Source organism: Babylonia areolata, chromosome 15, assembly GCF_041734735.1.
Source record: "Babylonia areolata isolate BAREFJ2019XMU chromosome 15, ASM4173473v1, whole genome shotgun sequence".
NCBI lineage: Eukaryota > Metazoa > Mollusca > Gastropoda > Neogastropoda > Buccinidae > Babylonia > Babylonia areolata.
The window spans coordinates 30,827,970-30,850,447 of NC_134890.1; the positions used below are offsets into that span (position 1 = coordinate 30,827,970).

Genomic DNA, 22,478 nt, shown 5'->3' on the forward strand with positions numbered 1-22,478 from the left:
AACTTACCTTACCTTATCTCATCTTACCTTACCTAACCTTGCCTTACCTCACCTTACCTTACCTTGCCTCACCTTATCTTACCTTGCCTCACCTTACCTTACCTCAGTTTACCTTACCATATGTCACCTTACATTACCTCACCTTACCTTACCTCACCTTACCTCATCTTACCTTACCATACCTTACCTCACCTGACCTTACCTACCTTACCTCAACTTACCTCACTTTACCTTACCTTACCTCAACTTACCTCACCTTACCTTACCTGACCTGACCTTACCTTATCTCACCTTACCTTACCTCACCATACCTTACCTCACCTTCCCTTACCTTACCTCACCTTACTTTACTTCACTTTACTTTATCTTACCGTACCTCAACTTACCTCAGCTTACCTCACATTACCTTACCTCAGCTTACGTTACGTTGCCTTACCTTACCTTACCTGACCTGACCTGACCTGACCTGACCTGACCTTACCTTACCCTACCCCACCTTTCCTTGCCTTACCTTACCATACCTTACCTTACCATTTCTCATCAATTTTCATCTTCCCGCACACTTTGCGTTCAAATTACTAATACCGACACAAAACACACAGATACACCACCACCATCACCGCCACCACCACCAACTGCTGTTCTGATTATCTGGGCTAGAATTTGATTATAGTGGGGAGTGTCTTGCCCAAGTTACATCCCCACTCTCTCGGCAAAGAGGGTTACTACCACTGCTGTTATTGCACAAGACCCTTCTTTACCTCCTGCTCCTCCTCCTCCTCCTACTACTACCACTGCTACTGCTAATAGTACTTCTGCTACCTCTTCTACTATTACTTCAACTACTGTTACAGCACAAAACCCTTGTTTACCTACTACTACTACTGCTGCTGCTGTTGCTGCTGCTGCTGCTGCTGCTACTACTGCTACTGTTATAGCACAAAACCCTTGTTTAACTACTACTACGACTACTACTACTACTACTGTTATAGCACAAAACCCTTGTTTACCTACTACTACTACTGTTATGGCACAAAACCCTTGTTACCTACTACTACTACTGTTATGGCACAAAACCCTTGTTTAACTACTACTACTACTACTACTACTACTACTGTTATAGCACAAAACCCTTGTTTACCTACTACTACTACTACTGCATAAAACCCTTGTTTACCTACTCCACACACACACACACACTCATTCTGTTTCTACTATTTCTGCTGCTGCTGCTGCTACTACTACTGCTACTGCTACTGCTACTACGACTACTATTACTACTACTACTACTGTTGTTGTTGCACACAACCCTTGTTTACCTACTACTACTACTGTTATTGCACAAAACCCTTGCTTGCCTACTGCTGCTGCTACTACTATTACTACCGCTGCTGCTGCTACTACTACTACTGCTGCTGCTGCTACTACTACTACTACTACTGCTGCTGCTACTACTAATACTACTACTGCTGCTGCTGCTGCTCTGTTACACAAAACCCTTGTTTACCTCCTCCGCACACACACACACACACACGGACACACACATCATTCTGTAACTACTACTTCTGCTGCTGCTGCTACTAGCACTACCACTACCACTACTGTTATTGCACAAAAGCCTTGTTGACCACCAGCAGGAACGGCAGAGTCACCGTGAACAGCAGCATGAAGGGGGTCAGCACGGCAGCGGTGGTGGAATTGAAGAGCATGTCCAACCCTCCGGCCATTGTGAAAACCAACATCTTGACCACTTTGCTGCTCTTGGGCCACTATGAAGAAGAAACCAAAGTGAGAGGCGTTTTGTGTCGTCGTCGTCGTTGTTGTTGTTGTTGTTGTTCTTCTTCTTCTTCTTCTTCTCTGTCTCTCTGTCTCTGCGGCAGTAGCTGTTGTGTAAGTGTATACTGGTGATGGTAGTAGTGATTCTAGTATCAGTTACAACTGTCGACGTAGATTTGATGATAACAACAATGTGGCTTTAGTCACCGGTTGTCGATACTGATGACATATTTCTCTTCTCCTTCCCCCCCACCCCCCCTCTCTCTCTCTCTCATCCATCTGTCAATCTGTGTGCGTGTGTGTGTGTGTGTGTGTGTGTGTGTTCTTTATCATATTCCTTCTGTAGGACTGTTATCGGTTTTGTTTTTACTTCTCTTTCTCCCCTTTCCAATATATAATATGTTATTGTAACTGATGTAGATTAGCAAGGACAGATTGGAAGAATGGGCTATAAGTCTTAATCCTTGAATTATAAAACAAACAAACAAACAAACAAACAAACAAATGTTTTGAGTTCTTAGTTCTCTGTCTGGCTGTATTTTCTTGTATTTCTTTTTATCACAAACAGATTTCTCTGTGTGAAATTCGGGCTGCTCTCCCCAGGGAGAGCGCGTCGCTACACTACAGCGCCACCCATTTTTGACTCACTTGTGTAAACAAAGTGAATCTATGTTTTAACCCGGTGTTCGGTTGTCTCTGTGTGTGTGTGTGTGTGTGTGTGTCTGTGTGTCCGTGGTAAACTTTAACACTGACATTTTCTCTGCAAATACTTTGTCAGTTGACACCAAATTAGGCATAAAAATAGGAAAAATTCAGTTCTTTCCAGTCATCTTGTTTAAAACAATATTGCACCTCTGGGATGGGCACAAAGAAATAAAAAATGAAGCCCAATTATATGCAAACTGCATTTACTGTTATATTTATATTTTTTTGTATTCTCTAAACTTGGCACTTTGATCTGATATTCGACACAACAACAAGAGCAGTCATTATTATCATTTTTTGTTCAAACAGGAACTTCTTTTGCTAAGCATGGAAGTTTATTTATTTTGCAAACGTTTTGGTGCAGATAGTAAAAAAGGGAAATTACTCTGTGATTAATGCTAGGGGACTTAATTTGCTTTCAACTGATCTTTCTCATCTTAAACATTACATTTTTTTGTTTTCTTTTCTTTTTTCTTCTCCCAAGCTGATCCACTTTTCAACCATTTAAAAAAAATTTTTTTTTTCCTCCTAATGATTCCATTACAGGATAAAGCGTGAAGCACAAGTGAGTCTTGAAGGCTTTGCCTCTTGTTTTTGTATTTTTTCCTGCGTGCAGTTTTATTTGTTTTTCCTATTGAAGTGGAGTTTTCTACAGAATTTTGCCAGGAACAACCCTTTTGTTGCCGTGGGTTCTTTTACGTGCGCTAAGTGCATGCTGCACACAGGACCTCGGTTTATCGTCTCATCCGAATGACTAGCGTCCAGACCACCACTCGAGGTCTAGTGGAGGGGGAGAAAATATCGATGGCTGAGTAGTGATTCGAACCAGCGCGTTCCGATTCTCTCGCTTCCTAGGCGGACGCGTTACCTCTTGGCCATCACTCCACTTGTATGTATGTATGTATGTCTCTGTCTCTCTCTGTTTATGTTTCTCTGTCTCTGTCTCTCTGTCCCTGTCTCTGTATCTCACTGTCTCTCTGTCTGTCTCTGTATCTCATTTGCTGTCTCTCTGTCTGTCTCTGTATCTCACTGTCTCTCAGTATCTCACTTACTGTCCCACTGTCTCTCTGTCTCCGTATCTCACTTGCTGTCTCTCTCTCTCTGTCTCTGTATCTCACTGTCTCTCTGTATCTCACTTACTGTCCCACTGTCTCTCTCTGTCTCTGTATCTCACTGTCTCTCTGTCTCTGTATCTCACTGTCTCTCTGTCTCTGTATTTTAATGTCTCTCAGTCTGTCTCTGTATCTCACTTCCTGTCTCAGTGTCTGTGTTTCTGTATCTTGTTGTCTCTCTGTCTCTGTATCTCACTGTCTGTTTCTCTGTATCTCGTTGTCTCTCTCTGTATCTCACTGTCTCTGACTATTGGTCTCTGTATCTCACGGTCTCTGTATCTCACTGTCTCTCTGTGTCATACTGTCTGTGTTTATGTGTATCTCTGTCTCTGTCTCTCTGTCTGTGTCTCTGTATCTCGCGGCCTCTATGTCTCTCTGTCTGTGTATATGTATCTCACTTTCTCTATGTCTCTGTCTCTCTGTCTGTGTATCTGACTGTCTGTCTGTGTATCTCACTGTCTCTCTGTCTCTGTTTCTGTGTCACCCTGTCTCTGTCTCTCTGTATCTCACTGTCTCTGTCTCTCTGTATCTCACTGTCTCTCTGTCTCTGTATCTCACTGTCTCTGTCTCTCTGTATCTCACTGTCTCTCTGTCTCTGTATCTCACTGTCTCTATGTATCATACTGTCTCTGTCTCTGTATCTCACTGTCTCTGTCTCTGTATCTCACTGTCTCTGTCTCTGTGTGCCCCGTGTTCAGAATGTGTTGTCATTATTGTTTGAATGTACTGCAAGAACGTTTTTGAATTTTTTATTTTTTATTTATCTTTTTTTTCTTCTTTTTTTTTAAATTCTTAAACAAAATGTTGTGCCAAAAGAACACAAAAATTCCAAGGAGAATGTTCATGTGCATGTTTACCACGAAATTCGTTCGTGTTAACCACGGATACACACACACACACACACACACACACACACACACACACACACACACACACACACACACACACACACACCACACACACACACACACACACACACACACACACACACACACACACGAAACAGCTTTATTATTACTTGAAGACTCAGTTTTGTTTCGTTTGCACACGTGAGCCAAAACAACAACAACAACAACATCATCATCATCAACAACAACAACAACAACAACAACAACAAACGTGACAACAACAACAAAAATCAAATCAAATCAAAATCAAAATCAAAACCAAACAGCAACGCACACGGCAACTTTGCAACGGCAACGAATCCATTGCAGAGGTACGTTCACGCGAAGAGAGAGCTGAAGACCAGAGGGCCGGGCGCCCTTCCCACCCGCACGGCAGAGTTAAAGGCGGAGGACGTGACTCTGAACGTGGCCCTAGGCGCTCGAGGCTGGATGAGGGACATAACTGTGGAACAGACCAAGAAAGTGGCCGCGGCTTGCGCCGAGCTCTGCGAATGGGTAAATGATAATAATGATAATGGTAACAGTGATGATGATGATGATGATGGCGATAATAATAATAATAATAATAATAATAATAATGATGATGATGATGATGGCGATAATAATAACAACAACAACAACAACAATAATGATGATGATGACGATAATAATAATACTAACAATAATGGTGATATCTGTTCTTGCTGCTGCTGCTGCTGCTGATGATGATGATAATGATAATAATAACAATGATGATGACTATGATGGTGATGATAATAATTATAATGATGATGATGGTGATAATGATAATAATGATTATACTTACAATTGATAACAATAACAATGATGATGATGATGATATTGACAATGATGATAATGATAATGATAATGATAATAATAAGAAGTATTCATACAGCACTAAATCATGTAAAGAGACAAATCAAAGTCAAATCTACTTCACAAAGACGAGAAAAAGACATAGACAACACTCCACTACTCTACACTACACTGCAGTACAGTACACTACACTACACTACACTACACTACACTACACTACACTACACTACAATATAGGACACAACACGACACGACACGACACGACACAACACAACACAACAAAACGCGTCGCGACACACCACACCACAACACAACACACCATACGAAAACGATACGACACGACACGACACGATACTGACGACACGACACGATACGACACGACACGACACGACACGGCGCGCGCACAAACACACGCATACACACACACTCAACCAAACACACATGCACACACACACATACACACACTTTTCAAAATGTAGTAGTAGCAGTAGTCATAGTAGTAGCAGCAGCAGCAACAACAACAGCAGCAGCAGCAGTAGTAGTAGTAGTAGTAGCAGAAGTAGTATCATTATTATTGGTGGTGGTGGTGGTCAGTGGTGGTGGTGGTGATGGTAGTTAGTAGCAGCAGTTGTAGCAGTTGTTGTAGTGTTACTGTCATTGTAATCAATAGGCTATCAACATCATCATCATCATCATCATCATCATCATCAACGTTATCATATTCGACTGATAGGCTGTCAACACCATCATCATCATCACCATCATCATCATCATCATCAGCAGCAAGAAAGCATCTCTGTGGCTGCATTCACCTCTACACTCCATCTCGCTCTCTACGATTAGCTTCGGATCCACTCTGTTTACGTATACCCAGATTCAAACACTCCACTGTTGGCCGTCATTCTTTCTCTGTCTCTGGACCTTGCAATCGGAATGAACTTCCTCTTTCGCTTCTTCAGGTCTCCGCACTCAGCTCTTTCAAGTCTGGTCTTAAAACCCACCTCTTCACAAAGTAGCCTCCCTCCCCTGCCTCTTCCTTAATTGTCTTCAGTTTATTTAGTTTTACTTTTAGACATGCATGCGTGTGAATGACTGGTGTGAACGCGCTTTGATTTGTCTCTGCACAAGATTCAGCGCCATATTATCATTATTATTATCATTATCATTATTATTATTATTATTATGCTTTAAAAAAAATTAATCAATTTATTTATTCTTTTTTTTTTCTCAAGGCCTGACTAAGCGCGTTGGGTTATGCAGCTGGTCAGGCATCTGCTTGGCAGATGTGGTGTAGCGTATATGGATTTGTCCGAACGCAGTGACGCCTCCTTGAGCCACTGATACTGATACTGATGTTGCAGAACCTGGCAGTGATAGAGGCAGTACTGTCACGCTACAGTGAGGAAGAGATTTCCAAGGCAGAGCCCCGCACAAAACGCTACACAGACGAGCCGTCAGACTGATGAACCCTCCTTTTCGTTTCAACTGCAGCGAATTTCAGAAAAGCAAAGAAACCGTTGACGGTCTGCCTGTTCGTTTGTCTGGACTTGATGTGAATTACAGCATAACATAACAAAGGCACATACCATCCCCAAGGATTGGAGTTAAAACACAAACAAAGCTAAGTTGTTGTGGGTTTGTTTTGTTTTTTGTTGGTTTTTGTGTGTGTGTGTGTGGGGGGGGGGGGGTTTTTTGTTTGTTTTTTTCTTCCAAACAACAATAAATGTGACAACCATTTCTCAGTTTTGAACTTCAGGAAAAGTTCGATAACTTCCCATTTGTTTTTCATGATGTTCTTTTCTACATATCATTACAAGACAGTACAGTTTGGAAAACGTTTCTCAAATTGACAACTGTATTATAAGAATGTACCCATGGAACATTAAAAAAAAAAAAAAATCGAATTCAGCCCTGATGTTGCCTTAGTGGTCGGTTGGGCTATAAACAACATATTTTATTTTATTGGAAGAAATCAAATACCGAGGCTTTTTTTTTTTCAAAATAATTTCAAGCTGTTCAGCATTTTCATTCCTCAGCATTCATCTTGCAACATGCATTATCATTAATCAACACCTCGTGATGTAAACGTTTAAAGTTATGAATACAAGCGCGCAGACACTACGAACTTGCACGCATGAATGGGGGGCTCTCACTCGGCCAATGAAATCACGATGGAACATTCACTGCGGCGATGGTAAGAAATGATCAGGATTCGAGGCCCTGTTTCGGCATGGTGTTGTGTCCTTGGGAAAGGCCCTGTACTCCGATTTTCCTCACTGACTCCTCCATCCAAAAGTGAATGGGTATTTGTACTTGTATTTGTATTTCTCTTTTTGTCACAACAGATTTCTCTGTGTGAAATTCGGGCTGATCTTCCAAGGGAGAGCGCGTTGCTACACTACAGCGCCACCCATGGTTTTTTTTTGGGGGGGGGTTGGTTGTTTTTTTTCCTGCGTGCAGTTTTACTTGCTTTTCCTATCCATGTGGATTTTTCTACAGAATTTTGCCAGGAACAACCCTTTTGTTGCCGCGGGTTCTTTTACGTGAGCTAAGTGCATGCTGCACACAGGACCTCGGTTTATCGTCTCATCCGAGTGACTAAGCGTCTAGACCATCACTCAAGGTCTAGTGGAGGGGAAGAAAATATCGGCGACTGAGCCGTGATTCGAACCAGCGCGTTCCGATTCTCTCGCTTCCTCGGCGGACGCGTTACCTCTAGGCCATCACTCCACTCAGGTATACTGGTCATCGGACGGGTGAAGGTATAAACGGCGGGAAGAGAGGGGTGGGGCCCCGTTCTATTATGCCTATGGTGTTATGGATAATTATGAATCATTGACCTGGTGGCCATGAAAAGCTACTGCGGGGTCTTCAAAACTTTTTTTTAACCTTTTAAGAAAGTAATGTTAGAGAAGGGGGGGCAGGTGAGTGTGTGTGTGTTGGTTAAAGGGCTGGTTGATTAAAGGGCTGGTTGATGTATTCATTGACTGAATGGTCAGGTGATTGATCGATTGATTATGTGTGGATTGAGAGGGAGGGGGTGGGGGGGATTGTGGTTAAAGTTCGGGTTGGTAGGCTAGTTAATTAATGTATTCATTGAATGGTCAGGTGATGGATCGATTGATTATGTGTGGGTTTTTTTGTTTTGTTTGCTGGTTGTTGTTTTTTTGTTGTTGTTGTTTGTTTGTTTGTTTTTTGGGGGGGTTGTTTGTTTGTTTTCATACGCATGCATACTTAAAAATCATAATATGAATCCGTCCAGTCTGTGTTGTGTGGTATCTGCTGGAAGGGAGTCAGTGGATTGTTGGGTGGCCGGAAGGTTAGCTCGTTTATTCATTATTTCATGTGTGAAAGAATCTCACGAGAACGGGTGAGAGCCGAGAGAGAGAGTGTGTGATAGAGAGACAGAGAGGGAGCGAGACACAGACACAGACAGAGAGACAAAGAAAGACATGTAAAGACAGAGACAGGCCAGCAGTCAGTTTGGGAGTCGAACAAAATGAATGATCAAATTCTTTTTATGTGAGAGAATTTCAACCACAGAGAGAGAGAGGTGGGGGTGGGGTGTCAGGATGGTGTTGGGGATAGGGGGTGTGGGAGAGATGAAGCAAAAGAAAGAGAGGGGAAGGGAGAGACAGAGAGAAAGAGAGCGAGACAGACTTAGACTCCCAACGAGAGACAGAGGAAGCGGGCGGTGGGGAGAGGGTGGGGAGGGGGGGGAGACAGAGAGAAGGGGTACTTGTTATTCCACCTGTCAGTTTCTCTTTGATGTGAATAAAAATTGGCGTATTTTTCATCAATAAAATGAATGTGCGATAAAACTTAAAACAACTGTGTGTGTGTGTGTGTGTGTGTGTGTGTGTGTGCATGTTGTTGTGCGTGCTTGTATGCATGTGTGAGTGCGTACGTGCGCTCGCGCGCGCGCGTTTGTGTGTATGTGTGCGTGTGTGTGTATGCGTCTGCATGTGTGCGTGCGTGCGTGTGCGCGCGCATATGTGCGTGTGTGTGTGTGTGTCCGTGCGTGTGAGCATGTGCCCGCGCGCGCGCGCGTGTGTTTGTGTCTACCGTGCTCGAATGCAAGCGGGGGTTGTGAAGTGCTGTTATATATATATATATATATATATATATATATATATATATGTATATATATGATAGTCAGTCGCGTCCGACTATGACCATCAGAACAGCAGAGGAGGCAACTGCTGTTCCGACTATTTGGGCTAGAATTTGGTTATCGTGGAGAGTGTCTTGCCCAAGTTACATCCCCACTCTCTCGGCCAAGAGGGTTTTAGGACAGTCGGCGTTGGGATGGTTCCCAAAGGCCAACTAGCCCACAAGACTGCAGCACGAAGAGAAGTGCAGTACTGTTTACCAAAACGCCAGCTGCTGTTCCCGTATCTGTGTTCCCTGGTCTAGTTGTTGAAAAATCCCGAGGAATGTACGATAATGTTCATATCACATACACAAATATAGACACAAACATAATCATACACACACGCGCGCAAACACATACGCATACACACACACACACACACACACACACACACACACATACACACACAGTACGTACCCACGCATACACGCAGATGCACGAACACATATACGCACGCGCGCGCGCGCCCACACGCACACATACACGCACATATAGACACACACGCATTCGCTCGCACACACACACACACACACACACACACACACACACACACACACACACACACAAACTCACACACATACACACAAACTCACACACATACACACACACAAACAAACTCACACACACACACACACACACAAACTCACACACACACACACACACACACACACACACACACAAACAAACACACACACACACACACACACACACACACACACACACACACACACACACACAATCATCAAACTGTCAATAACTCTGCCACTCTCCTCCCCCCAGTTCCCCTTCCCGAAAGACATGATTATATAGAAAATAATAATAATAATAATAATAATCTTTCAAAAGAATAGAACACAAACTGCTTGGATTCCCAACTGTTCTGATACCAAAGTCGTGTCAACTGGAATTTTATCGTACGAGTTATCCACACACACTGACACACACACACACACACGCACACACACATACATACACACACACACACACAAACACACACAACACTCACTCACACACACACACACTCACACTCCTACACACACTCACACTCCTACACACACTCTCTCACACACACACACACACACACACTCACACGTACACACACACACACACACACTGACTTCCCTAAGCCAGCTGGCACGTGATATCCGTGAAAAACCGATCAGAGCGCAGCAGTAAACACAATCACGACGGATGCGAACAGTCGGTTGGTTGTGAGAACATCATCATGTCAGTTAGTCAACGACCGTCATCTGCTCTGGCTGGGATGTCAGTCTCTGCACCGTTGGAGTTCACGTTTGGATTGTCTGTGTGAACGTTCTGGAGTGTGTGTGTGTGTGTGTGTGGTGTGAAACAGGACGGTATTTTGTTCAAAGGGCATCTCTTGAATCATTCTCCATCCCCCCCCCCCCCCCCCCCGTTACTGGAGTTCCACCAAATTCAAGGTCAGATGGGGAGGGTGTAAAACGGTGTGTGTGTGTGTGTGTGTGTGCTTCTGTCGTCGAAGTGGTAGCAGCAGCACAGCAGAAGTAGTAGTTGTAGAACTAGCAGTAGTAGTATAAGCTGTAGAACTAGCAGCAGCAGCAGTAGTTGTAGAACTAGTAGTAGTAGTATAAGCTGTAGAACTAGCAGCAGCAGCAGTAGTAGTTGTAGAACTAGCAGCAGCACAACAGTAGTAGTTGTAGAACTAGCAGCAGCAGTAGTAGTTGTTGTAGAACTAGCAGTAGTAGTAGAACTAGCAGCAGCAGTAGTAGTTGTAGAACTAGCAGCAGAAGGTAGACATTGGGGGAAAGGGGGCCACAGCGAGGTAGACATTGGGGGAAAGGGACCACAGCGAGGTAGACGTTTGGGGAAAAGGGGACCACAGCGAGGTAGACATTAGGGGAAAGGGACCATAGCGAGGTAGACGTTTGGGGAAAGGGACCACAGCGAGGTAGACGTTTGGGGAAAGGGGACCACAGCGAGGTAGACGTTTGGGGGAAAGGGGGACCACAGCGAGGTAGACATTTGGGGAAAGGGGACCACAGCGAGGTAGACATTAGGGGAAAAGGGGACCACAGCGAGGTAGACGTTTGGGGAAAGGGACCACAGCGAGGTAGACGTTTGGGGAAAGGGGACCACAGCGAGGTAGACATTAGGGGAAGGGGGACCACAGCGAGGTAGACATTTGAGGAAGGGGGACCACAGCGAGGTAGACATTAGGGGAAAGGGACCGCAGCGAGGTAGACGTTTGGGGAAAAGGGGACCACAGCGAGGTAGACGTTTGGGGAAAAGGGGGAAAGGAACCACAGCGAGGTAGACGTTAGGGGAAAGGGACCACAGCGAGGTAGACGTTTGGGGAAAAGGAGAAAGGGGACCACAGCGAGGTAGACGTTTGGGGAAAGGGACCACAGCGAGGTAGACGTTTGGGGAAAAGGGGACCACAGCGAGGTAGACGTTTGGGGAAAGGGACCATAGCGAGGTAGACGTTTGGGGAAAAGGGGGAAAGGGACCACAGCGAGGTAGACGTTTGGGAAAAAGGGGGAAAGGGACCACAGCGAGGTAGACGTTTGGGGAAAGGGACCACAGCGAGGTAGACGTTTGTGGGAAAGGGGACCACAGCGAGGTAGACGTTTGGGGGAAAAGGGACCACAGCGAGGTAGACGTTTGGGGAAAGGGGACCACAGCGAGGTAGACATTAGGGGAAAGGAGACCACAGGTTTCCTGTTGGTGGGTGAGGTGGGGATTTACGTTTCATTTTGTTTAGTGTGACAAGATTGTCTCCTGTCGTGGCAGACCTCCTGATTGTTACTGTTGCTCAATCTACTGTGCTTTGCATCAATAGAAGTTGGTGTGACTGATCTCGACATGTTATCTACTGTGCTTTGCATCAATAGAAGTTGGTGTGACTGATCTCTGCATGTTAAGTGGCTGTTGTGAGGTGAGGTTTGCATTCCATCTATCTTGTGACATATCGCAGATTGTTTCTTGTTTTGGCAGGCTTCATTATTACTCGTTATTGTGCTTTGCATCAATAGTAGTGTGTGATTTGCCTCTGTATGAGTGTGCTGGTGCACTTTTTGTGCATAATTTGAGTGTACTGACCCAAGTGTATGTATCCTGTACAATTATGTGCATGTGTGAGAGTACCTTGCTCTAGGGGTAATGTAATGTGGTTGCCATTCATTGATAAAACTGTTTTGTTCATGAACATGTGTAAAGCAGTGTGGCTGTCATACAATAAAGGTTCATTCATGAACATATTGCATGATTCAAAGGTGTATGGATGCAGACATCTTTGTGAATGGGTGTGAATATTTGTCTCAAAGACTGGAAACTTCATTTAATTGGTTTCAGCAAATTTGCAGACAAATATTTTCCAGCAAAATTATTATATCCTTTATGGAACACACTAATAAAGATACAATTCCTGGATTAGGAATTGTCAAGTCATTGAGTCACTCAAACATTCCCTTTCACACTGAATTCAATGCCTGAAAAATCTTGGTCATCAAAGTGTACATTTATTGTTATCCAGTATGATCAGATGACTCAGTTTGACTGGACATTTAAAATGATGTGCAAAATGAAAAGTGAAACGCTCTTTCTCATCAGCGCACATGCTTACACACACATGCACACAAGTTCATTCATGAACACAAATTGTTTTCTCAGTGCATTCTCTTGTCCTTGGTGTCTTTCTGTCATCATGAATGCCAGGTATCATGCTCCGGTACATCCATGCACACACACACACACACACGAACGCACACACTACCTAATCGTCATCATCATCAGCTCTTGCAACTGCCTCACTGGCACTGACAACAGTAACCAGGTCGTTTTGACTGGCTTTTAAGCGCTCCCCTGAAAAAAACAGAAAACACACAATAAAAGAATCATTCCCATGCTCCCACACAACAGGAAACATTCATAAAATATATCAACAACTCATGGACACGGAGAACATGGAGAAACTGAAGTCACACAATGAAAAGACAGGAAATATTATGAGGTAACTCTTTTTGTATTTAATGTTTTTGTAAGTTGCTATTGTTAACGTTATAAGGAAAATCAAAAAAAATTCTAGCCACCTCTTCTGTACCATATATCCTGGTAGCTCGAGCCAAGACTTACTGAGATACTGCTTCAAACATGCATCAAAGCAGTCGCTATTTGCAAAGAAGTAAACATATTCAAATGACTGGCTGGACTGTTGATAATGTAGTTACCTCTAAACCGCAGATATATCTGCGGTCGCAAGTGAAAGGCTTAACAGGATTGCTAGTATTCACTTTGTTCATTTCCTCAGTGAAACTAAATGTGATTTACTGACTGATATGTACAGATGCATCCAAAGCACATCAACCAATAAAGCACCATGTACACCCATTAACATTTCTCTCATACAACCCATCCACCTTCACTTACTCCCAGTTTGGCTCCACCCACTTACTCCACAGCCTCACATTGTTCAACAAATCTTTAAAGAATGCCACCACGACACACTACTATGCACCAACACACACACACACACACACACGCAAAGGATGCGTAAGCAAATGGAAATCAATTCAAACACACAGACGGGCGCAATAGCCGAGTGGTTAAAGCGTTGGACTGTCAATCTGAGGGTCCCGGGTTCGAATCACGGTGACGGCGCCTGGTGGGTAAAGGGTGGAGATTTTTACGATCTCCCAGGTTAACATATGTGCAGACCTGCTAGTGCCTGAACCCCCTTCGTGTGTATATGCAAGCAGAAGATCAAATACGCACGTTAAAGATCCTGTAATCCATGTCAGCGTTCGGTGGGTTATGGAAACAAGAACATACCCAGCATGCACACCCCCGAAAACGGAGTATGGCTGCCTACATGGCGGGGTAAAAACGGTCATACACGTAAAAGCCCACTCGTGTGCATACGAGTGAACGCAGAAGAAGAAGAAGAATTCAAACACACATGCGCACACAAAGATGCGTAAGCAAACAGAAAACAAGTCAAACAGTAGACTCACGAATGAGTTCAGCGATGGCCCTCTGCGTGCGTTTCTCCAGCTTCTCCAGTTTTTTGGCGCAGTCTCTCTTCAGATCCCAGTCTGGCTTCCTTGGGGCCAGGTTGGTCAGGTCCTGAAACAAGGACACTCCCTTTCACCGATCATGAACACTAACAGTTACTGTCCACTCCATTACGCTAACAGTTACTGCCCACTCCATTACACTAACAGTTCCTTTCCACTCCATTCTGTTTCACAGTTCATGAACACTAACAGTTATTGTCAAATCCATTCACTTTCACAGTTCATGAACACTAACAGTTACTGTCAAATCTATTGACTTTCACAGTTCATGAACACTAACAGTTACTGTCAAATCCATTCCCTTTCACAGTTCATGAACACTAACAGTTACTGTCAAATCCATTCCCTTTCACAGTTCATGAACACAGTTACTCTCCATTCCCTTTCACAGTTCATGAACACAGTTACTGTCCACGCCATTCCCTTTCACAGTTCATGAACACTAACAGTTACTGTCAAATCCATTCCCTTTCACAGTTCATAAACACTAACAGTTACTGTCAAATCCATTCACTTTCACAGTTAATGAACACTAACAGTTACTGTCAAATCCATTCCCTTTTACAGTTCATGAACACTAACAGTTACTGTCAAATCCATTCCCTTTCACAGTTCATGAACACTAACAGTTACTGTCCACTCCATTCTGTTCCACAGTTCATGAACACTAACAGTTATTGTCAAATCCATTCCCTTTCACAGTTCATGAACACAGTTACTGTCCACGCCATTCCCTTTCACAGTTCATGAACACTAACAGTTACTGTCCACTCCATTCCCTTTCACAGTTCATGAACACTAACAGTTATTGTCAAATCCATTCCCTTTCACAGTTCATGAACACTAACAGTTACTGTCCACTCCATTCTGTTCCACAGTTCATGAACACTAACAGTTATTGTCAAATCCATTCCCTTTCACAGTTCATGAACACAGTTACTGTCCACGCCATTCCCTTTCACAGTTCATGAACACTAACAGTTACTGTCCACTCTGTTCCCTTTCACAGTTCATGAACACTAACAGTTACTGTCCACTCCATTCCCTTTCACAGTTAATGAACACTAACAGTTACTGTCAAATCCATTCCCTTTTACAGTTCATGAACACTAACAGTTACTGTCAAATCCATTCCCTTTCACAGTTCATGAACACTAACAGTTACTGTCCACTCCATTCCCTTTCACAGTTCATGAACACTAACAGTTATTGTCAAATCCATTCCCTTTCACAGTTCATGAACACTAACAGTTACTGTCCACTCCATTCTGTTCCACAGTTCATGAACACTAACAGTTATTGTCAAATCCATTCCCTTTTACAGTTCATGAACACTAACAGTTACTGTCAAATCCATTCCCTTTCACAGTTCATGAACACTAACAGTTACTGTCCACTCCATTCCCTTTCACAGTTCATGAACACTAACAGTTATTGTCAAATCCATTCCCTTTCACAGTTCATGAACACTAACAGTTACTGTCCACTCCATTCTGTTCCACAGTTCATGAACACTAACAGTTATTGTCAAATCCATTCCCTTTCACAGTTCATGAACACAGTTACTGTCCACGCCATTCCCTTTCACAGTTCATGAACACTAACAGTTACTGTCCACTCTGTTCCCTTTCACAGTTCATGAACACTAACAGTTACTGTCCACTCCATTCCCTTTCACAGTTCATGAACACTAACAGTTACTGTCCACTCCATTTCCTTTCACAGTTCATGAACACTAACAGTTCCTGTCCACTCCATTCCCTTTCACAGTTCATGAACACTAACAGTTACTGTCCACTCCATTCCCTTTCACAGTTCATGAACACTAATAGTTACTGTCAAATCCATTCCCTTTCACAGTTCATGAACACTAACAGTTACTGTCAAATCCATTCCCTTTCACAGTTCATGAACACTAACAGTTACTGTCAAATCCATTCACTTTCACAGTTAATGAACACTAACAGTTACTGTCAAATCCATTCCCTTTTACAGTTCATGAACACTAACAGTTACTGTCAAATCCATTCCCTTTCACAGTTCATGAACACTAACAGTTACTGTCAAATCCATTCCCTTTTACAGTTCATGAACACTAACAGTTACTGTCAAATCCATTCCCTTTCACAGTTCATGAACACAGTTACTGTCCACGCCATTCCCTCTCACAGTTCATGAACACTAACAGTTACTGTCCACTCCATTCTGTTTCACAGTTCATGAACACTAACAGTTATTGTCAAATCCATTCCCTCTCACAGTTCATGAACACTAACAGTTACTGTCCACTCCATTCTGTTTCACAGTTCATGAACACTAACAGTTATTGTCAAATCCATTCCCTCTCACAGTTCATGAACACTAACAGTTACTGTCCACTCCACTCCCTTTCACAGTTCATGAACACTAACAGTTACTGTCCACTCCATTCTCTTTCACAGTTCATGAACACTAACAGTTACTGTCAAATCCATTCACTTTCACAGTTCATGAACACTAACAGTTACTGTCAAATCCATTCACTTTCACAGTTCATGAACACTAACAGTTACTGTCAAATCCATTCACTTTCACAGTTCATGAACACTAACAGTTACTGTCAAATCCATTCACTTTCACAGTTCATGAACACTAACAGTTACTGTCAAATCCATTCCCTTTCACAGTTCATGAACACTAACAGTTACTGTCAAATCCATTCCCTTTTACAGTTCATGAACACTAACAGTTACTGTCAAATCCATTCCCTTTCACAGTTCATGAACACAGTTACTGTCCACGCCATTCCCTTTCACAGTTCATGAACACTAACAGTTACTGTCCACTCCATTCTGTTCCACAGTTCATGAACACTAACAGTTATTGTCAAATCCATTCCCTTTCACAGTTCATGAACACTAACAGTTACTGTCCACTCCATTCTGTTTCACAGTTCATGAACACTAACAGTTACTGTCAAATCCATTCACTTTCACAGTTCATGAACACTAACAGTTACTGTCCACTCCACTCCCTTTCACAGTTCATGAACACTAACAGTTACTGTCCACTCCATTCTCTTTCACAGTTCATGAACACTAACAGTTACTGTCAAATCCATTCACTTTCACAGTTCATGAACACTAACAGTTACTGTCAAATCCATTCACTTTCACAGTTCATGAACACTAACAGTTACTGTCAAATCCATTCACTTTCACAGTTCATGAACACTAACAGTTACTGTCAAATCCATTCACTTTCACAGTTCATGAACACTAACAGTTACTGTCAAATCCATTCACTTTCACAGTTCATGAACACTAACAGTTACTGTCAAATCCATTCACTTTCACAGTTCATGAACACTAACAGTTACTGTCCACTCCATTCCCTTTCACAGTTCATGAACACTAACAGTTACTGTCAAATCCATTCCCTCTCACAGTTCATGAACACTAACAGTTACTGTCAACTTCACTCCGCTAGTTTATTATCAGTCATTGTCAACTCCACTCATTTACACAGTTCATTATCAGTTATTGTTAAGTTCTTTACACAACTCATTAAGTTATTGTCAGCTTCATTCCTTTACACAGTTCATTTTCAGTTACCGTGAACTTCACTACTTTACACAGTTCATTAACAGTTACTGTCAACTCCATTCCCTTTTACAGTTTGATAACAGTTATTGTCAACTCCATTCCATTTCACAGTTCAATAAGTTATTGTCAACTCCATTCCCTTCCACAGTTCAATAACAGTTACTGTCAACTCCATTGGCTTTCATAGTTCAAGAACAGTTTTTGTCAACCCCGCTCCTTTACACAGTTCAATATCAGTTACTGTCAACTCCACTCCCACATACAGTTCATTATCATACAAGTCTGTACGAGCATATGTTTGAGTGACTGAAACCTGACTGAATGACACAGGAAATGAAAGATGAGCGCCCACTGGCAGCTGTCCATCGGCTCTACCAAGGTAGGCAGCCTGTTGGGCAAATGATTTCGTGACCGAGGATAGGCTCTATATAAGTATCCATATTATCATCATCAGTTAATATCAACTCTGCTCCCTTACACAGTTCATTATCAGTTATTGTCAACTTCACTCCCTTACAGTTCATTTACAGTTATTGTCAACTTCTCTCCTTTACACAGTTCAATAACTGTACTATTGTCAGCTTTACTCCTTTCACAGTTCATTAACAGTTATTGTCAACCTCACTCCTTTACAAAGTTCATTAACAGTTACTCGCAACTCCCTTACACACTTCATTAACAGTTACTGCTAACTTCACTCCTTTACACAGTTCATTAACAATGACTGTCAACTTAACACATCACATTCATAAACTGTTCAATACAGCTTTAAAAACAGGAAACAAGGTTCACATGAATTACTTACCACTTCACTGACAACATGTTCTGATTTACCCGACTGTAGCTGGGTCTGGACTTCCATAGTCACTGAAACCCAAGCATTCCATTTCTTTTACTCCACCATCCATGTATCAACACTTGACAGCAGTTAACCTTATCTCTGTTAGTGTCAATGTCACACATTGTTGTAATATATAGTCATACACATTAGTGTAATAAACTCATTCATTGATACACAAGTTACAGTAATGCTGCTACTGATACAGACTTTGTTTCCTCCTCCAGTAATTATTTTATGTGGAAATGGCCACTGCGGGTTATTATGACCCTGTGCGTGTGTGTGTGCGCGCGCGTGTGTATGTGTGAGAGAGAGAGAGAGAGAGAGAGAGAGAATGTGTGTTGTGTGTGTGTGCGTGTGAAATGATACACATTTTGATAACCATAATATCAAACAGCACAATGTTAAAGTTATTAAAAATTCCCCTCCCCCAAATCCCTCTCTCATTCATCCACTCTGCCTCCCCCCTCCCCCTCCTTTACATCCTGACCCCCCCTCTCCTCCCATACACCCTGTCAGCTTACCATCCCCTGGTTTGATGCGCGGCAAGACACTATCCTGTAGTTCTTCTGCTTGGGGTCGATAACTGCGGAAGACTGGCCTGCAAAAAGACAAATTTATATCACAACACTGAAGACACACTGAGCTGTCTGACCACCACAATAGTTACAAATAAAAGACGATAGAAACAGACAACATAGTATATGAGCTGGCTAATCTAGAAAAAAAAAAACAGAAAAAAAACCAAACTAATATTTGTGATAGTAACATCCTTGTAAATGCACACAATGTCACGTATGTCATAACTGCTTTAGTTATAGTTTTACATGAAACTGATACCTTGCCAGAAATACAGAAAATCACCTTTCCTCTTCTGCTGCATTCAATGGCCGCAATCCCATATTCAGCCATGGATATTACAGAGCAATGCACTTAAAATTCAGTTAAATGTGAGTGACCTTTGGTACCACGCCATTTGATTTGTGCAGCCATACTCCATCTTTGGGACTTATGTTTGCGTTTTGATAAGCTACCAGTACCAGTACCACTGAGTCGGATTACGAAATCTCATAAATTTAACACATATCCTAAAGTTATTTATAATGTATGCATATTTCATCCTCTTCACACATCATTACATCATATGCGCATACACATTACAGTGATCAAAGTTTGCACATGTATGTATACTATGCGCAGAAATGCTTCATCTTATCCAGCAAATCACCCAACTTCTCTACCGGCCACTTCTACCGACTGAGCGAGGGGGGGACTCTATGAACTTATGAAGTATGAAGTTAAGGTGGAATGGAAAAAACCTGTAATTTTACCAGCAGACTAATTTCAATGAATTTATACAATTAATCATCTCATATAAAATCACTGAAATCATTCAATTACAATAGTCTTTGGCTTCTCTGGGTCTTCAAAAAAAGTCATATACCGTGGCAGTTTTTCTTGCTTGTCCGTTGATTCTTCGTTGTTTTCTTCAGCAGTCTCATCTTCTTTCTGTTTTCGAGCAAGATTGCGCAAACGCTCTTTTCTTTTCCGTGCTTCTTCTTCCAAAGTTCCCACCGACGCCATGCTTGCGTTTTAGGAACGATAACTATAATGCACAAACACTTGCCGGCTGTACAACTTTTGTCCCTTCTTCACTGAAGTTCAGTCGGTGGTACTGACACCGGCTATGTAATCATGGTAACGCAGCGAGAAAGCCTGTCTAAGAATTTAGTACATTGTAATAGAAACCATTAAGTTGATGTTTATACAGTGTTGCCCACTAGAGGTTTGTGTTGAAAAATCGAAGACTTCGTTGCGAAACGTAAAGCGGGCTCGTAAAAAAAAAAAATAAATAAAATAAAAAAACAGCCCGAGAAAATAAACATTTGAGACATGGACACTTGGGGGTGGGGTGGGGGTTCTCCGGGTTTTTCCGATCTCCAGTTTTACCACTTCAGCTTCTGCAGCAGTCACAAGAGAACAAGCCCCGACAGGACGTACAGCGCGTACTTTCAGAAACCATACTTGTGTATCAAAAAAACAACCCCCCCCCCCAACTCTTCCAGACTTTAGAGACCCTATTTTGAGCATTAAAAACACAACCTCTTCCAGACTTTGGAGATCCTACTTGTGCATTAAAAAAAACAAAAAACCCACACAACCTCTTCCAGACTTTAGAGACCCTACTTGTGTATCTAAAAAAAAAGCTCTTCCAGACTTTGGAGACCTTACTTGTGCATTGAAAAAAAAACCCATCTCGTCCAGACTTTAGAGACCCTACTTGTGCATTAAAAAAAAAAAATCCAGATTTTAGAGACCCTACTTCTGCATGAAAAAAAAACTTCCAGATTTTAGAGACCCTACTTGTGCATTAAAAAAAACAAAAAAAAAAACAAACCTGTCTTCCAGACTTCAGAGACCCTACTTGGGCATAAGAAAACTTCACCAGACTTTGTAAGACTCTTTTTTCCCCTCAAGGCCTGGTCAGTGTCTGTTTGGCAGATGTGGTGTAGTGTATAGTATCTCTCACTCACTCATTCCCTTGACCGCTGGGGTCGTTGGGGGGACATGAGGAAGATGTCATAGCTCGCCACGCCGTTCTGTTGGCAGCTGTCGTGAGGAGATCTGGCAGACACTCACGACAGTGTACAGTATGGATTTGTCCAAATGCAGTGACGTCTCCTTCAGTAATGTGACTGATCCAAACAGAAAACTCTACCATACTTTCAGAGTACCTACTTGTGCATAAGAAATCTTTACCAGGCTTTCAGAGTACCTACTTGTGCATAAGAAATCTTTACCAGGCTTTCAGAGTACATACTTGTGCATGAAAAAAACCCAACTCTTCCAGACTTTCAGAGTACCAACTTGTGCAGAAAAAACTTTGCCATACTTTCAGAGTACCTACTTGTGCAGGAGAAAATTCTGTTATATTTTCATAGACTTCATGTATATATTTGTGTAGGAGAAACACTATACACTTAAGTAATGAGTTTGTGCAACTTCCAGATCAACAGATATACAGACCTGCAAGGATGTGAACACCCTCCCATATTTGCATACAAATACTACAGTTTCAAATACACATGTCAAAGACTCAACAATCCAGTCAGAGTTCGTACTTATGTAAAATGAATTTGGATTAGAATTACTCAATCAGTCATTGGAAAAAAAAATTTTTTTTTTGAATTTCTATTAATTCCCAGCACAGACTCAGCAACTGATCCTGGCAAGGAGTTCTTCTTCTTCTTCTGCATTCATGGGCTGCAACTCCCACGTTCACTCGTATGTATACAAGTGGGCTTTGACGTGTATGACCGTTTTTACCCTGCCATGTAGGCAGCCATACTCCGCTTTCAGGGGTGTGCATGCTGGGTATGTTCTTGTTTCCATAACCCACCGAACGCTGACATGGATTACAGGATCTTTAATGTGCGTATTTGATCTTCTGCTTGCGTGTACACATGAAGGGGGTTCAGGCACTAAGCAGGTCTGCACACTTGTTGACCTGGGAGATCGTAAAAATCTCCAC

At 42.4% G+C, this 22,478-nt stretch overlaps 2 protein-coding genes across 3 annotated transcripts in view; one reads left to right on the top strand and one right to left on the bottom strand.

Annotated features, from left to right (window-relative positions):
- Positions 1 to 7,756, top strand: part of LOC143290259 (uncharacterized) — a 10,748-nt gene extending 2,992 nt beyond the window's left edge. Inside the window, exons 3-5 of one of the 2 annotated variants that reach the window (XM_076599598.1) lie at positions 1,635 to 1,788; positions 4,811 to 4,996; positions 6,679 to 7,756. In XM_076599598.1, the coding sequence (XP_076455713.1) occupies positions 1,666 to 1,788; positions 4,811 to 4,996; positions 6,679 to 6,780 (411 nt within the window). In that variant the 5' untranslated portion in view covers positions 1,635 to 1,665 and the 3' untranslated portion in view covers positions 6,781 to 7,756. The remainder of the gene's footprint in view (positions 1 to 1,634; positions 1,789 to 4,810; positions 4,997 to 6,678) is intronic. The other variant, XM_076599597.1, reaches the window with a different exon arrangement.
- A 5,200-nt stretch (positions 7,757 to 12,956) lies between these two features.
- Positions 12,957 to 20,555, bottom strand: LOC143290260 (coiled-coil domain-containing protein 12-like). The gene is made up of 5 exons (XM_076599600.1): positions 20,391 to 20,555; positions 19,471 to 19,547; positions 18,914 to 18,975; positions 14,462 to 14,573; positions 12,957 to 13,313 (listed from the first exon to the last, which is right to left on the bottom strand). The coding sequence occupies exons 1-5, from the start codon at positions 20,528 to 20,530 to the stop codon at positions 13,225 to 13,227; spliced, it is 480 nt and encodes a 159-aa protein (XP_076455715.1). The 5' UTR covers positions 20,531 to 20,555; the 3' UTR covers positions 12,957 to 13,224.
- Between the last annotated feature and the right edge of the window lie 1,923 nt (positions 20,556 to 22,478).

Excerpts from the sequence above, each read along its gene's own strand:
- LOC143290260 (XM_076599600.1), bottom strand. The coding sequence starts at position 20,530 with ATGGCGTCGGTGGGAACTTTGGAAGAAGAAGCACGGAAAAGAAAAGAG. Across the intron at positions 18,976-19,470 it reads GCGCATCAAACCAGGGGATG|TGACTATGGAAGTCCAGACC; the intron begins GTAAGCTGACAG and ends CTTGGGTTTCAG. Across the intron at positions 13,314-14,461 it reads GGCCATCGCTGAACTCATTC|GGGAGCGCTTAAAAGCCAGT; the intron begins GTGAGTCTACTG and ends TGTTTTTTTCAG.